This window comes from Aulonocara stuartgranti (assembly GCF_965226115.1).
Source record: "Aulonocara stuartgranti genome assembly, chromosome: 14".
In the NCBI taxonomy this organism is placed as follows: domain Eukaryota; kingdom Metazoa; phylum Chordata; class Actinopteri; order Cichliformes; family Cichlidae; genus Aulonocara; species Aulonocara stuartgranti.
In genome coordinates, this window is record NC_138950.1 from 8,609,603 (window position 1) to 8,624,633 (window position 15,031).

The 15,031-nt window shown below is 39.7% G+C and overlaps 1 protein-coding gene across 3 annotated transcripts in view; it reads left to right on the plus strand.

Annotated features, from left to right (window-relative positions):
- Nucleotides 1–2,168: 2,168 nt before the first annotated feature.
- LOC309687506 (cell adhesion molecule 2-like) overlaps nt 2,169–15,031 on the plus strand; it is a 156,814-nt gene continuing 143,951 nt past the window's right edge. The window contains exon 1 of one of the 3 annotated variants that reach the window (XM_082502527.1): nt 2,169–2,506. In XM_082502527.1, the coding sequence (XP_082358653.1) occupies nt 2,446–2,506 (61 nt within the window). In that variant the 5' untranslated portion in view covers nt 2,169–2,445. The remainder of the gene's footprint in view (nt 2,507–15,031) is intronic. The other 2 variants (XM_082502528.1, XM_082502529.1) reach the window with 2 other exon arrangements.

Here is a 15,031-nt window from a genome sequence, read left to right on the forward strand (position 1 = left end):
TTTTAAGTTCGAGCCAGAGAGAACAGCTGTTATTTCCCTGAGGTGCATTGATAGGGTAAAAATATGTATGTGTCTGCTGCACTGGATTATGAAATTTGATATCCAAAACTTCAGCATGAATTTTAAATATTTATCAGGATTCTGTTCTGCAGTTATATTTTTTTTCTAGTGACAAAAGCACTTACATGGTCTCTGCCCTAATCCTGGATTCAGTACTTCATCATTTAGATAAAGCATTCAAGCTTTATGACTTCTGTCATTCATATCCTCACTGAAATTGATTGTGTATACTGCATCTGGATTGGTTGCTTTTCAGTCAGTGAGATCACTGTTATCAGTGGCAGGTTCATGCAAACACTGTAATTCATCTTGGCCTAAACTTTCTTCTCCCTGGTTTTAATATCTCTTGTGGACTTTGCAGTCTTGAACATTAAACAACACAAAAGGGGGGAAAAGTGTGTTGTGTCTTAACAGGTACTTGGAATTCTCAAGTGTACGCTGGTGACCTTGTTAAATCTGACGGTACAAACACAACGGGGCATTTTAAATGGTACAAATCAAAGAATGCTATGCAATATAATGCCCGGGAGATAAATACAAAGGGGAACATGCTCCTCTGCATTACAGATCTGTGTCAGCACCGTGTGCTTTTCTGCTGAACTCACATGGTCAATAAATCCTTGCCGTTGAAAAGGTGCATGAGTAGAATTCTACTCTCAAGGATCTAATGAAATGACGAGGAACTGACCTTCAGGACTCACGGGATTGATTCTTTACCACCATCCTCATGGTAATTGTATAGGTCTGCTTTGAATTATAAGTGAGTTGTACAGAGAATGTATGTCACACAAGAGCACTCAGTCCTTCAAGGTTTACAGGTCAGAAAGGCATCAGTGATTCCCCAGGGATTAGAGATGTGAATGGCTCTAAGTTAAAAGGCTAAAGGCATCAGCATACAAAACAAAATGAGAGCACAAAGAACCGCCCCCCCTCCATTTTAGCTATTCAGAATGAAAACTTACAATAACCACAAAAAGCTGGAAAACACTATTTAACTTCTGGTTTGCAATGAAAATGAGTGATCCAAATGACTGATTAGAGAATGAACGTGGAGCTTCCTGTATTATTTCCAGTGATTCATACTGCAAAAGGAAAAGCAATTGGTTTAAAATTGGGGGCTATGCCACATCTTTCTCAGGTGGTACAGCCAGGTCAGCAATTTGATTTGAAGTGGGAGTGGCGTAGAAGAGCACTGTGCAAAATTGAACCAAATTCGCCCAGCAGCATGTTAAACCATGTGTAAAATCCTCGCCGTCGGCTTAGAAAACGATCCCTGGCTGGAGCTGCCGTTTCCTCACACCTCTGTCTTTAGGGATGGTCACACTCATTTCTCTGCACCTCTCGTAGGGAACCTTTGAAGGAAGAGGGATGTCCGGGTGCCCATTAACCTCCCTCGTGCCTGCGCCCTGACTCCCGACATGCACCCAGACACCAGGTCACAACCTCTGCGAAAGCAAATGCATCTTCACACAACATGGGCACGTGTTTCTGTTGTTACCACACGGTGCTCTTTAAGCTGTAAAACTTTTTTCAAGTGATAATATGTGTCGCAGTGGCAGTTATTTCGAGTCCTCTGGTATTGACAACAGAGCTTGTTTGGCTGCTCATAAAGCTTTTATGGCTCTAGGGTAGCTGTTTAGAACTGTCTAAAATTGTTAAATTAGCTCTGCTAGCTGTGGGCATATTTTCATGCATTAAATCTCTGGCGTGGTCGTTTTTGCACTTTTTTAGTTCAGTCTACTGACACTAAACAGAGAGCAAGGATCCTCCACTTTAGAGCATTGGAGGCTCGGTGATGTGATGGCCAGGACTGGATCCTTATATTTTTCCCCATATGAATAAACTATAATCATATTCCTGCAGAGGCCTATTGTTCTGCTTTGGTGTTTAGAAAATGATGAGATTAACAAAACAAAAAACAAAAAACTTGTCACATGACTACCGATGTCCCTTCTAGAAACTGATGTATCAAAGTAACTGCGCTCTACGGCGTAATTGTTTCGACAGTGTACCGGAGATCAGAACTATTTCTAGGTGTTCTCCATTGGTGAAGCGTCTTCATTAGTCAAAAAGCGTGGGCGGGACTCTTGCTCTCTGCAGCGAGTCAAAGAGAAAGGCAATAAAGGGAGGCAGGATCTGCACTTTGCCGACGAGCATCTCTGCCGTCCTGCTTCACTACAGTGATCACTGCCCCCTGATCTGCGAAAAATACACAGGGACTCCTCAGAAAAAGGCAAGAGTTCATCAATGTAACTCCGGTCAGTCAGAAACTGCGCCGTTCACCTGGATAAGTCCACCTTGACGAGAGAAGAGATAAAGACAGAATAAAAAGAGTCAAACGCGAGTGGAGTGTTGACGTAGAATTGCGAAGGAAAAGAGAAGAATATGATTGTCAAGCAGTACTTGATGTTCATCCTTTACAGCCTCTGTGCAAGCGTCTTTAAAGGTGAGCACTGGATGTTGCTGTGTAGACGGGCGTGGTGTGCGGGGAGGTGGTGGGTGCGTGAAGTGTAAAGATCATATGTGATCATGTCACACGTGAGTGCAAGTATTCGGTGAGGGGAGAGTTGATTTTCCCATAAAACGATGTGTTTGCGCAGCAGTTTTAGGCGCAGGACGAGCTGTCGTTGTTCACTGTCAGAGCCGAGTGTGCTGGAATGCCTGGAAGTTGAATTGTGCGGCGCAATGAGAAGCAGAATGCGGCTGCACAAGTTTTTGCATCGGCGACAACTTATATATTGCACTCCCTCCGGGATTAAGTGACAGATAAAACACCGTGCTGCGGATGAGTCGATTATTGTCGCGCATGGTTGCTTGGTTCATCCGTTTAGGCTATGCCCGCTGAAACTGACAGAGCAAGCCCAAAAAAGAGAAAAAAGAAAGAAGAATGTTACAGTAACCGGTGGCGTGTGTCTTTTTCCCTGTGAGTCCGGTGTCATTGAGCGGATCACGATGAAGTCACGCCATCGCGTTTGTTTGGGCATTTTGAATCATTCCACACATGACTTTAAATGACTGAATTCACAAAGGTGATAACAAGTCTTCGATGTGGCAAAGACTACATTTCCGTTAAGCGTTCGTTAAATGTAGCTCTGTTAAATGTAGCGAGAACTGTGCCTTGCGTGTGTGCTTGTGTGTGTGTGTTTTAGGAGGGATTCTTTAGGAGGCACAAGCCATGTAGTTACTCATTTAGAGTTGGGCGGCTGGGGACGCAGGTAAGGTTGCATGCATGACGCTTCTCTGCAGCCAGGGATCGTCGTCGCCTCATGACGAGTCCCCAACTCCCCACAGACTGTCCCGCTCTTGGACATGCTTGCGCAGCCACCGCCCTATAGGCGACCAGTGCGCATAACGCCTACCGGAAGGGGTGGCGGTGGTGGGGGGGTGCTGTCAAGGGGCTTCATATGAGAAACTACCATATCTAAGCAGTTATATCCCCGTCTTCCCCAGTTTAATAACGTGTTGTCCCACATGACATTGATGACATTGTCAGTGCTGATTCAGTACACTGTGCTGATAATAACAACGAGAATGACCTATGATCATCCTCATCACATTAACTCGGCCTGTGGTTTAATTTCCATAAGTCTGAGGCTGACTTCCTTTATTGAGCAACTCCATGAATGATGCCACTACCACCACAGACCATCAGATCATTAGAGCACCTTTAAACAATAATATATGTGTCAGGCTTACTTGCACATCACATCATTGAATTAAAAATCAGTTCTCAAATGAATCAGTTTTTCCAGTATCAGATCACGTTACTGTTAAATAGCCTTTTTCTCTCATGACTGTTATGTGTTCAATAAACTACGTAGTTGGATCGCTTTACTGGACAGCCTAATGGTGAAAAATCGTGTAAGTTTGACTTGAAATGTATCTTTAAATTGCAAAAATACTTATTTACTTTGCCCCGATGCACGTTGCCTTGTGCTATTCTTGCTGTCCTTTCCTTCAGCAGGATTTTGTCCAACACTTTTACCTGATCTCACTGAGCTGTGGAAATTGAAATTCCATTATGAGGTGTGTACAGCTGTGATCTAATCATACAGACAGCCACTTCCACTTCCCGCCATGTTGCCTTAAATGTGACCCCACTGAAGAGGAATATGAATTCGAGTTAAATGACCATGCGTGATTTAGCATGCTTTGGAGTCCATTAACTATAAACTGTGTAATGTTACATAACTGCTTATTTAAAGTGTTCTTTTTAAAAAAGCATGCCTTTTTAGCTGACTTTCCATTGTCTCTGCAACCCTTTTCATCAGTTCAAGTCAGTGTAGTTTGAAAATTAATTTGCTGACACACAAAACTTGATTTTTGTTTTAAATGCTGCCTGGTATTGCAACACCAACCACTGGGAAAACGTAGCTTTAATAGTGCATTCAGTCTGAGCATTGACATTGAAAGCATTGCTTTTATAAGCTGTGTTGTAGGAAATGTATTTACCTGTAAATATAACTATCAGTCATGTTTTTAAAGGAGGTGAAAAAGACTCTGCAAACATCCAAATGGAAGAGTTTATCAAATAGTCCTTGCTTACAGAGCCTTACAAGAACACATAAGTGGATTTAAAACTCTGTGTCCCAGATGTACTTTCTGAAGCATATTAAATATTTTTGAAGAAGATTTTCAAAGCTATATTGAAATAAATAAAAAAGGGTTCATTGGTAGAAAAAAGTACTTGGTCTAAAAACCTATGGTATGCTTTGGAAAAGAACGATGTGAATTGTAATTATTGGGATACATGGAAAACTCCTTGTAGTTAGTGTAAGCCTGTGCTGATGCTCAATTTATGAGTATTAAAAAATGTTTGTGTTGCAGGTTAATGGTGGTTTGTTTACACAGTGGACACCAATTGACTAATCATTGAACTCTCTCTTTCCTCCAAAATACATTTGCAGTTTAAGGGTTAGATGCAATTTCACAGATTATTTTTTTCTGAAATGGCACATATATCCCTTTGAAATTTTCCAGCAATTAATCAGGTACACTTCTGTCATAAACAAAGGTATCCACCTTCTACTCTCAGTCTGGATTTTGTAGATTTTTTTTTAACCATGCAGTACTGACAAACACTCTAAAATGTTGTAGTTAGCACATTCATCCAACGTGAAAATTCCTTGGTTTGAGACCAGGCGTATACACAAATCCCTGGATGCCCTTACGTCAGGAAAGGCATCTGGTGTAAAAATCTGCCAAATCAAATGTGCATCCATCTGCTGTGGCGACCCCTTGTGAATAAGGAAGCAGCTTCTTAATATTGAAAACCACTCCCACAGAAAACAATTACATAGATATGGAATCCATTTTTACAACCTATAGTAAGTTTTTAAAGTTGCCTAGCCTCTAGTGGCGATGTGAACAAGTGCATGTAAAATGCGCCGGTGTCTCACCTTTAAAAATGATAGCATGGCTACCTGTTCCAAAAATGGAGCTTTTCTCATGTGGTGAAAGTTATAAAAGGGTTTGTTTTTACCCAAACCAAAATGTTATGTGGCTAACTCTAACCAAAATGTTTCTTTGTGTATACTTAACTTCACAGCAAGAAAGTGAAACTTTGAAAAATGGTCCAAGATTCAAGTCTCATTTTTCAGTCTCCTTGTCAAAAACTTGGCTGTATTTGTATCCCCTGCTGACCAATCTCCCAAATGCTGACTTTTCCCTCTCTTTTAAAGTTTACATTCCTCTATTGTGGAAGCGCTTACTTTTAGATAGTAGAAACAATTTGATTGAATACTTAGTTTGTAGACTCAGTGTACTCTTACCTTTTCAGGAGACAGACATACTTTCGGTGGCTTTCTGGGAAAATATATCTCCCCAAAATGAAATTAAGAATTTTGTTTTCATGAATGAGAACCTGACTTTTAGGAGACAGGACTGAATTAATGGACTCGTTTTTTTTTAGAGGACAGAGGAGACAAAGTAGTTTTGTTATATTCTAATTTCACTACTTGGTAATTTCAGAGAGCCGCAAAAAAAGTATGCTTTTCACAGCCCACTTTGCATCAGATTTGGGGTAATGAATAGGCAGAGAACAGGGCACAGAGAGTTTTCTCATCTTGCCCAAGAGCTCTGACAGTGCCCACTTCAAGGGCTTCTTAAATATTGATGTTATGAGACTTAGGTTAGACTTAGATGCATCCAATGCCCAGGCCTGTGCCCCAGGACGCTAAAACCTAAAGTTCTGTCTTAGTGGAAATGTAAGAAGTCGAGAAACAAATGAAATCAACACAGCTAGAAAAGACAGGGTACATTCTGGGCTGCACAGTCACCCAAATTTGTTATTTAAATAGCCAGATTTTAAAAACCAAAATGCATTGAAAAATGATTTCATGCAAAATACACACAGGTGGACAATTACAAGATACATGTGCCAGGATTTTTTAAAATTGGTTTGTAGCAGTAGTTTGTGGCAGATATTTACAGAATTTCCTATCTGGTTTTGCTAATTCTTAAATGAAATCCTGATATACTTGTACACAGAAATCTGGCGTGCATAGAAAACTGATGCTACACTCATTCATTGCTTACCCATTTAACAAATTTCACTGAACAGTTTTTGCGATATCATAGCCTGTAACAGACAAATAAACAAATGGGACTGAAAACATAACCTCCTCAGTGTAAGCAATAAGGTGCAGCATTTTCTGTGTGATCACAGTCTAATCGACAGTTAAATTGCAGTGCTCCGCATCACACACTGCAGTGATTCTGTAGACGACTTCAGCCTCAGCAGCTCTGTTCATGCTCTGTAATGCTGAGAGTTATTTCATGCAGACTCATCCTTCTAGGAACAACTACACTATTAGAATTTGCCTAAATTCATTGCTGGGCTTATTTATGGCTGCAGCCCATAAACTGCTGTACTGCCCAAATGTTTCAAATGCTTCTATGGCAGATAGATATAAAGAGTGTATGGCGCACCCTTTATTAGAGGGCCTGCCTTGTTCTCCTGCTTTGGGTGTGACAATGATGATGTTGTTCCCATACTGTATCTGCACTGGTGTTAACCTACGTAGCGATAATGGTGTATCACTGTATATTTCCCAAAGCCAGCAAATAAAGACAGACTCGTCAGAGGCAGGTAAGACGGCAGGCTAATGCTAATTAGCCATGTGGCGTCGCCATGCTTAGCCACTTTGCAGACCTTGGGCTGATTGTGTCATAGATGTACTGTAGGTCTTATGATCTTCACATTTCCTTGTTGGCCACAGCTTCTCTGGTTCGGTCTGACATTCCCTCTTCTCAAGTGTTTCATCACTTTCTTTCATACAGAGCCCAAAAAGCTCCCATACCACCAAGGGAACTTTTCTTTTGTTTGAGCACCGAGTCTTTCATCATTTCTTATCTTGTAAGACATTTGGGCAAGTACACCCCTCCAGGTGACGTTGGTATGTGTTTGACCATTGTGTGTGTCTGTGTGATGGGAGATGAAAATTGGGTTGGGGGCTTAATGAGGGCAAAGCAGAAAATAAATGAAATTTATGCATTTTATCCGCTATCAAAATGACAGTTATCAAAACTACAGATAAAAAGAGACAAGGTGATTGAGGATGAATAATTCCTTCATAATGCACAGGAAAAATCTTTTCCCTGATTAGTGAGGGAATTGAGGCTAGTCATTAAAAATGCAAAAGTTCCTTGTAAAGTCTTTGATAGCTTCTTTACCCATTGGTGAAGAGAAAGTGGAGAGTTAAGAGCTGTGTTAAAGGTTTCTTATTTGTGAGCAATATAGTGAGCTTCTGGAGGTAAAAATCCAATTCACATTCTCCATATGGATTTCCATTATGAGCCATAGCCATGTAACCATCCAAAGTAGACTTACTATGAGCTTTGACGCTGATGGTATGTGCTCCTATAGAAACCACAAGTCTGTATGAAAATACTGTTTTATTCACAACTTTGTGGAATATAAGTACTCTATCCACAGTTCTAAACTGAAACATTGACACTGACATTGTTGGAGGTCGTTGTTACTATAGAAATTTTTAAACCTGCAAATGTCAGCTTGCTTAGTGAGCGCAAAACTGCAGAAACCATACAACACACAACACAACCCCCCCTCCTTCAAAATGATTACAACATTGAAATTATGCAAAGGATTGAATTTGAAAAGGTTATAGGTCACTTGGTTGGGATTTGTAATTCTTTATGGGATGAGGGTTTAATTCTTTACCCCTTGGCCGTAAAAAGGCTGATCGGGCGGGCGACATGGACATCCAAGCATGAACGAAGCAATGTAGGAGTTTTAATTTGATACCATAGGTGTATCTACTAAAAATCTCAGTGACCTTAACCTCAAGGTTAAGGGTCAGAGGTCAATATTTCTGAAAATCTTGTGACAGGTTGCCACCCTGATGCAGGAGGTGACTCCTCTGGTTGCTAAAAGAAGGAAAATACTCTTATGGTCTCATCTGTTATTGCAAGCCTTATTTACTAAAGCATGCCAGTCATTTTGTAAATTATGATATGACCAATTTGAGTAAATAGAAGATAAATTAGGGTATGCTTTAGGCTGTGCCTACAGTTGGATTGAAAGTGCACTGGAATACTGAAGGCTCATGATAATGCTGATGACTAAAATGTTTGGTTTGAGGCTTAGAGGACAGGCTTCACTGGCCACTGGCTGTTATATGTATCATGGTGGTTCTGTTGATTGTTTATATACATACAGTCTTATTGTTTCATCTGTACAACACTAGACTTGATCACAAAGACTGCCCATTACCTATAGTACCCCCACTCCCACCCCCATAAACATGCCTGAAACAACATTTATTAATTTAGTTTCTCAACTTTAGTAATTTTTTTTTTCCAATTTTGTTTCACTAGATTTTATGAAAATATAATTTATTTGTCTTAATAATTATGCAAAAATTATATAACATTAATCATTTGACAGGCTTCATATGTTTTCATTTGCACCCACCAATATGAAAAATTTCAAACACAAGCAAAATAACAAAAATTCAGTTCATTTACTATTGTTGGTCAGTGCGCAAGACTCCCACCTCTAACAATTTTGCTTGCACTAAGATAAAAATAATGCAAACAGTTCCCAAAGTATAAAGCAAAATTCTAAGCAAATGAATTTCGGAGGATATGATTCAATCAAGCGTCAAAGGCTCTGCTTTTTGCTTTCGTGTATAGCCCTGCAGTTGTCTGGGGAAACGATATTGTGTCCTATTATAGGATGCTGTGAGGAGTGTGGTTATTTCTTCCGTTAGAATGTTTGATTCCAACAGCAGCTTTCACTGCTACAACATAGATATCAATAACTCTCCTGCCTGCTGATTTATCATTTTGAGTGTAATATAGGATGGCAGTCGGTGCACCACTTCTCATTTCTTTTTTTCCCCTTTTTTCTTTTTCTGAGCATGGAGTTTTGTTCCAGCATGCACTGAAGTGTATTTAAAATCTCTTAAAAAAATACATATCAAATCAAATCAAATCAAATCACTTTTATTGTCACGTCACATGTGCAGGCACACTGGCACAGCACATGCGAGTGAAATTCTTGTGTGCGAGCCCCACAAGCAACAGAGATGTGCAAACACAACAACACAAACGAGCAAAATACAAGAATGGCCAACCTGAAACTAATAAATATATGTACAATATATAATAGTGTATGCATTTCTGGATGTGTATACTAAATATTTTCCTACGTGTGTGTGTGTGTGTGTGTGTGTGTGTGTGTATACACATTTTTACAAATTAAATAGTAAAAATAATAATAATAATAATAATAATAATAATAAAATATATAAAATGTACAGAGTTGAATATGTGCAAAACAAGTGGTATTTATATACAGTGTGGAGTGCATAATGTTGAAGTTCCAGTAGTGAAGCTGAGGTGTCTATGACGTGTTCAGCAGTCTGATGGCCTGATGGAAAAAGCTGTCTCTCAGTCTGCTGGTACGGGACCGGATGCTGCAGAACCTCCTTCCTGATGGAAGCAGTCTGAACAGTTTATGGCTGGGGTGACTGGAGTCCTTCATGATCCTCCCCACCCAGGCAAAAGTAAAGCCCTAAATGTCACACACAGGGAACCTGTGAGCGTATGCATGGGAGCATCTCCTGTGGGTTGGAATAATCAGTCAGCAGGAATAAGCTGGCTGAGCTGAAGGCGAGGTATGGCAGAGGAAGGTGGTTTACATTCACGGATACCCGTTCACCACTACTGAGGGTTAGCTTATCCCTGCAGATTGTCTCCCAGCTGCCAAGTGCTGGCTCTGATGCTGTGCTTTATGCCACTGCAAATGGTAATCCAGTAAAGGGGACAAATGTGCTCCAAAAGAGCCACTGCTGCCCTGCTTGCTTTCTGTTGACAGATATACATCTGTAGGGATAAGCCTCAAGCCAGAGGCAAATGTGCTCAGACAAGTGGGGAAGGGGCTTTAAGATTAGCAGCTCACTGCCTCAACTATATTCTGCGTGCTGTCAGTCTCTCTTTGCCAAGCTCTTTGTCATAGCACTTTTACACACCATGCCCCCTCTGAGTGGGTATAAGCTCAGCAATGAAGCTGATAGACTGAAAGGGCAATTACACTATTAAAGATTATTTTGACCTGTATTTAAACGAAAAAGGTTAAGAGATTTTTCTACTTCCCAAGGAGCCAGTTCCAAGATACTCATGATAAGTCTAATGCCACAGTTGGTCACACTGAAAATAGGTAAAAGCAGTGCTTACATCAGTCGCTGCCTTCCTGAAGAGGTGCCCGTGTTCACACATCTTAAAGGGGTATCCGATATAAAACAGAATTTACATATATTCCTATGATTTCAGACAGATGAGTCAAAACATTTCCCACTTCCCGCTAAAGCTGGGACCTATGGAGCATTTGAAGTGTTATGTCACAAATCTCAGGTTTTATACTGTGAGACTTCACAGTCGGGAGAGGATATTATATCATCATTTGCAGCCACATTGAGTATTGTATATAAAATAACTAGACGTTTACTGTGCAGGTGATGATGCTGACCCTGCAATTCACTGTAGCTATCAAGCACATAATAGAAAAAATGAGATTGTGGTGTAAACAGAACTGAATAAACACTCAAAACAAAAATCAAATGTCTTAATGTTGCAGTGTTTTCACTGTTTCTGGGATTCAGTTGTAATGCATTTACCTTTAAAGGTTTAAACATCCTTAACAAACAGCAGAATTGAGCCTAGTGGACATTTATTTAATATTGTTCTAAGTAGTTCAAGGCTCTCTAACTATTTAATGGTGAGCTACACATTCAATTTTCAGAGAAAAGGGAATGGTCGAAAAATATTCTAAAAAAATAATTCACAGACTTGAATAAAATCTTTGGAAAATATAATAAAATAGTGTTGATTTCTTTGATGAATGAGTTTCTGCTGTGCTGCTGAGAAGGTGGTAGACGTGTGTTCTGCAAGAGGTTTATACAGTCCCTACATTTTAGTATTGTGCCTGAAATGAAGCCTATACTTCATTTTATGCCAGTTTGCGGTGTTGACCTTTATCAATCTCTCTTGGCCCTCATCTCTGTTGAAGTGGGCTTTGTGCCCGACTATGGATGAGCCTGTGAATCTCATTTACCCTGTGTGATGATCTCCCCTTTCTCCTTTTGCTGCAGTCTCTATGAACAAAGTTAATATTTTTTTTGTTCAGAGATGACCGCCATATGACCAACCAGCTATATAATCCGTTTTTCCTACCTAGAAGCTATGTCAACTTTCATTCTGTTGTCCTTTGACAACATAGTAGACATCCTTTCAAAAGCAGTTGTGGTTCTGATAGTGTTTAATGCTGAGTGTTGACCATAAAATATTGTGCACATAATTATGTGTTTGCTGTGATAAATGTCCCTCTCTGCTTCTGCTGTGAACGTTTGGGAGGCTTCCAAAGAGAATGATTGACTGCCTGAGGTATGGCACTGCAACCAAACACCTGGCAGCCTGACCAGGAGTGACCATGCTTGTTTTGAGTTATGTCAGGGTCGTTTTGGAGTGTGCAAACAATGGCGGACAACAAGCTGTGGAGCCTTTGTTGGGCTCTGTGCGCATTTTATGCAGCTATGACTATTGATATGCAAGTTTAGTGCACACGAGCTTTTCTTTCCAAGTACAAAGTTTTGATCTGAATGAAGTAAGATGAGTTCTCGGTGCGTAGGCAGCTGTTGACAAGCTTTAGAGAATGCACAATGAAGTGGCAAATGTTGGCGTTTATGAAAATATTAGGTCTTTTGTTGTAATGAGTTTAGATATCACTTCATTCATCATCAAAACTGATGATGTTGTGTGGAAAATGTACATCTGTTTTAATAGGTTTTGATACAAATTGTTTTCTACTTGTGTTAATTATTTTTTGATTAACTAAGTAATTGTCTATAGGTAAAAAACATGTATGATTGCTTGATATGCCTAATCAGCACCATATAGAAGGATATTGGTTTACAGTGGTGCATACCTCCTGCATGTTTTTCTTTTTTCCTTTAAAATTGCTGAAACTATTAATTATTAAGTAGCAGCTTTAATTTATTTTGGTTGACAAGGCAGTTAATCTTCTGATCATTTCATCTTGCACCAAGCACCTTGTTTTCAAATAGTGCTTGAAAAATATGTCTTTTCTGGACAAAGTAAAGTTGAGACCGCCCCAAACATATTTACATAGAAAAGAATACAGCGAGTTTAAGTGCATTTGGAATAAGTGTGCTCACTTTACCATGAGGATTTAATGCTACTATTTTAATGTATTAACTCAGAAAGCCCATCACCTGCACACCGCCAGTAGAATTTTGCATCGCTGGGTTGCTGAGCTCATAAAGGCCCCTCAGTCGACTGCCCCAGCAGTCAGACTGGACGTCTGAGCTCCAGATAAAGGAGGCTCTGTTGTGCTATCTTTGGAAATTTGATAGGTTGCTGGAATACAACTCGCAAGTAATATACTTTTAAGAAGCAAATCATGGCAAATGCAGTTATTCATTCCAGGGTAGTGTTTTGCATTTTATGGCTTCATGATTTGATATGCTTTGTTCACAGTACAAAATTAAAGACAGTGGAAAAAATAAATAAAGATGAAACGGCAAACGTGCTAAGAACAGACTGTTGACTTGTGAGACAGGCTCGTAATAATTTGTCAGGACAAAAATGAAAACCATTTATATTCTCAGCTTGCTGAATCCCTCTCAGGGTTTCAGGAGCTGTAGACTATCTGAGTTTTTTTCTGAACGTTTTGCTGAATACAGACGGGTGTGGATGGCAGGTCACCTGTCCATCAAAGAGGCTATCATACGGTGCCTGGAAAGATTCATGTCATAAGGAAATTTGGTGTCTTCACTCCTCTTTAGATTTCTACATCTCCGTATTTATGAGAAAACTTGCAGGAAGTTGAAAAGGTGAAAAAGATGCCAATGTAAAGAGTACACAAAGAGGACTTTAATTAGAAACGTCTTCATGTCAGGAAATATTTTATGCCATTTTCCCATGTGTTTTGTATTTTATTCTTTGTCCCCAGTGTGTTTATTAATGCAAAATAAGCAAAGAGCCTGCTTTTGTGCCCGAGAGCATCCGGAAAACAGCACCAATCTAACCTGTTTATTTTCTTATTTTATTAAGCAAACTTGCAAGTACTTATGTGTAGACTAATCCCTGCCGTAAACACCGCCTGAAGACAGTTTAACATGCAACATACATTTGCAGTTTTCAAGCTCTGCATGCGTTGGTTACATCGCATTTTCTGTTTGTATTAGGAGAGAACAAACAAAGTTAGCACATTAAAAGGTATAGCATCAAACAATTGATCTAATAAATAAGTATTTTCAGGTCTTGGTACTTAATTAATAAGTATATGATTGTTCTAAATCTGGCTTTTATAAGCCCACTATATATATCTGTTGGTATAGATGATGTCCAGTAATGTTCGCACAAACAATAAATCATATCTTAACATTGATGGTAAACATATCCAATTGATTTAAAAAATAAAACGCATAATTATCATAATTCTCTTAATTCTTTTAAAGCTAAACAACACTTTTCTTTTTTTTTTCTTTTTTTTGCTTACAAAAGCAGTAATGCTAAAAATTCTAGCTGTGCTTCAGTGCAAGAACTGGGAAATTATTTTGTTTTATAAATCTGCATGAGTGAGATGCTATCCAGAAAATCTAACTTTAGAATAAAGACACCAAAAGCACAAAGTTAAGCTCATGCATGTTTATACCCTTTTATTGACTTCCTCTTTAAAAGCTTCCCACAGGTCTCTAAAGCTGAAGTGTAGATACTGAATGCAGGCATATTTGCAAGGGAAGGTGGGGGATAAAAGCACTGAAACTCATGCCCTCATAAAGAGGGATCAGCAGTGTGTACGGGAGCTGCATACCGATGCAAGAGATGCCAGTGCTCAGAGCCAGAGAGCATGCTTTGCTTGGGGGGGGGCCTTAAAGCTGCTAAGCTTAGAGCAAGAAGGGGAAAGTAAGAGAAGGTGTGGAGCAGGAAGGCACACTGTAAAAGGCTGAGAGAAGTGTCATTGTATATGTCTGCTATTTCCTTCACCTCCTGTGACTGCCATTATAAAATGCAGGTTAAGCCATTACATAGAGTAGTAGTACAGCATACTGGTGTGTCAAAGATTTACTCTGGTTTTTGGTAGTTTTGTGTGGAAAAGGAAGAAAAAGGAAATCTGTTTCCAAATTTGAGGATCTTAACATTTGAAAGGACACAGATGAATATATTAGAGCCTTCACACCATTGAGAAGAGCAGTTCAAAAATGAACTTAAGAATCAGAAACAGTGTCACCACCTTGTGCCGCCACCACCACGGCGTGAGGGTGACATTCAGAAGGTGTGTTCACACCAAGGAGTTCACTCTGACACGGAAGAATAATCATTCCTTCACCAAGGCAAGAGCTGAAGATGTAAAAGTGCTTTCTGCATTGTCTGTTTGTTGATTTGTTTGTGACAGACATTATGCAAAAACTGCACAGCCAAATTT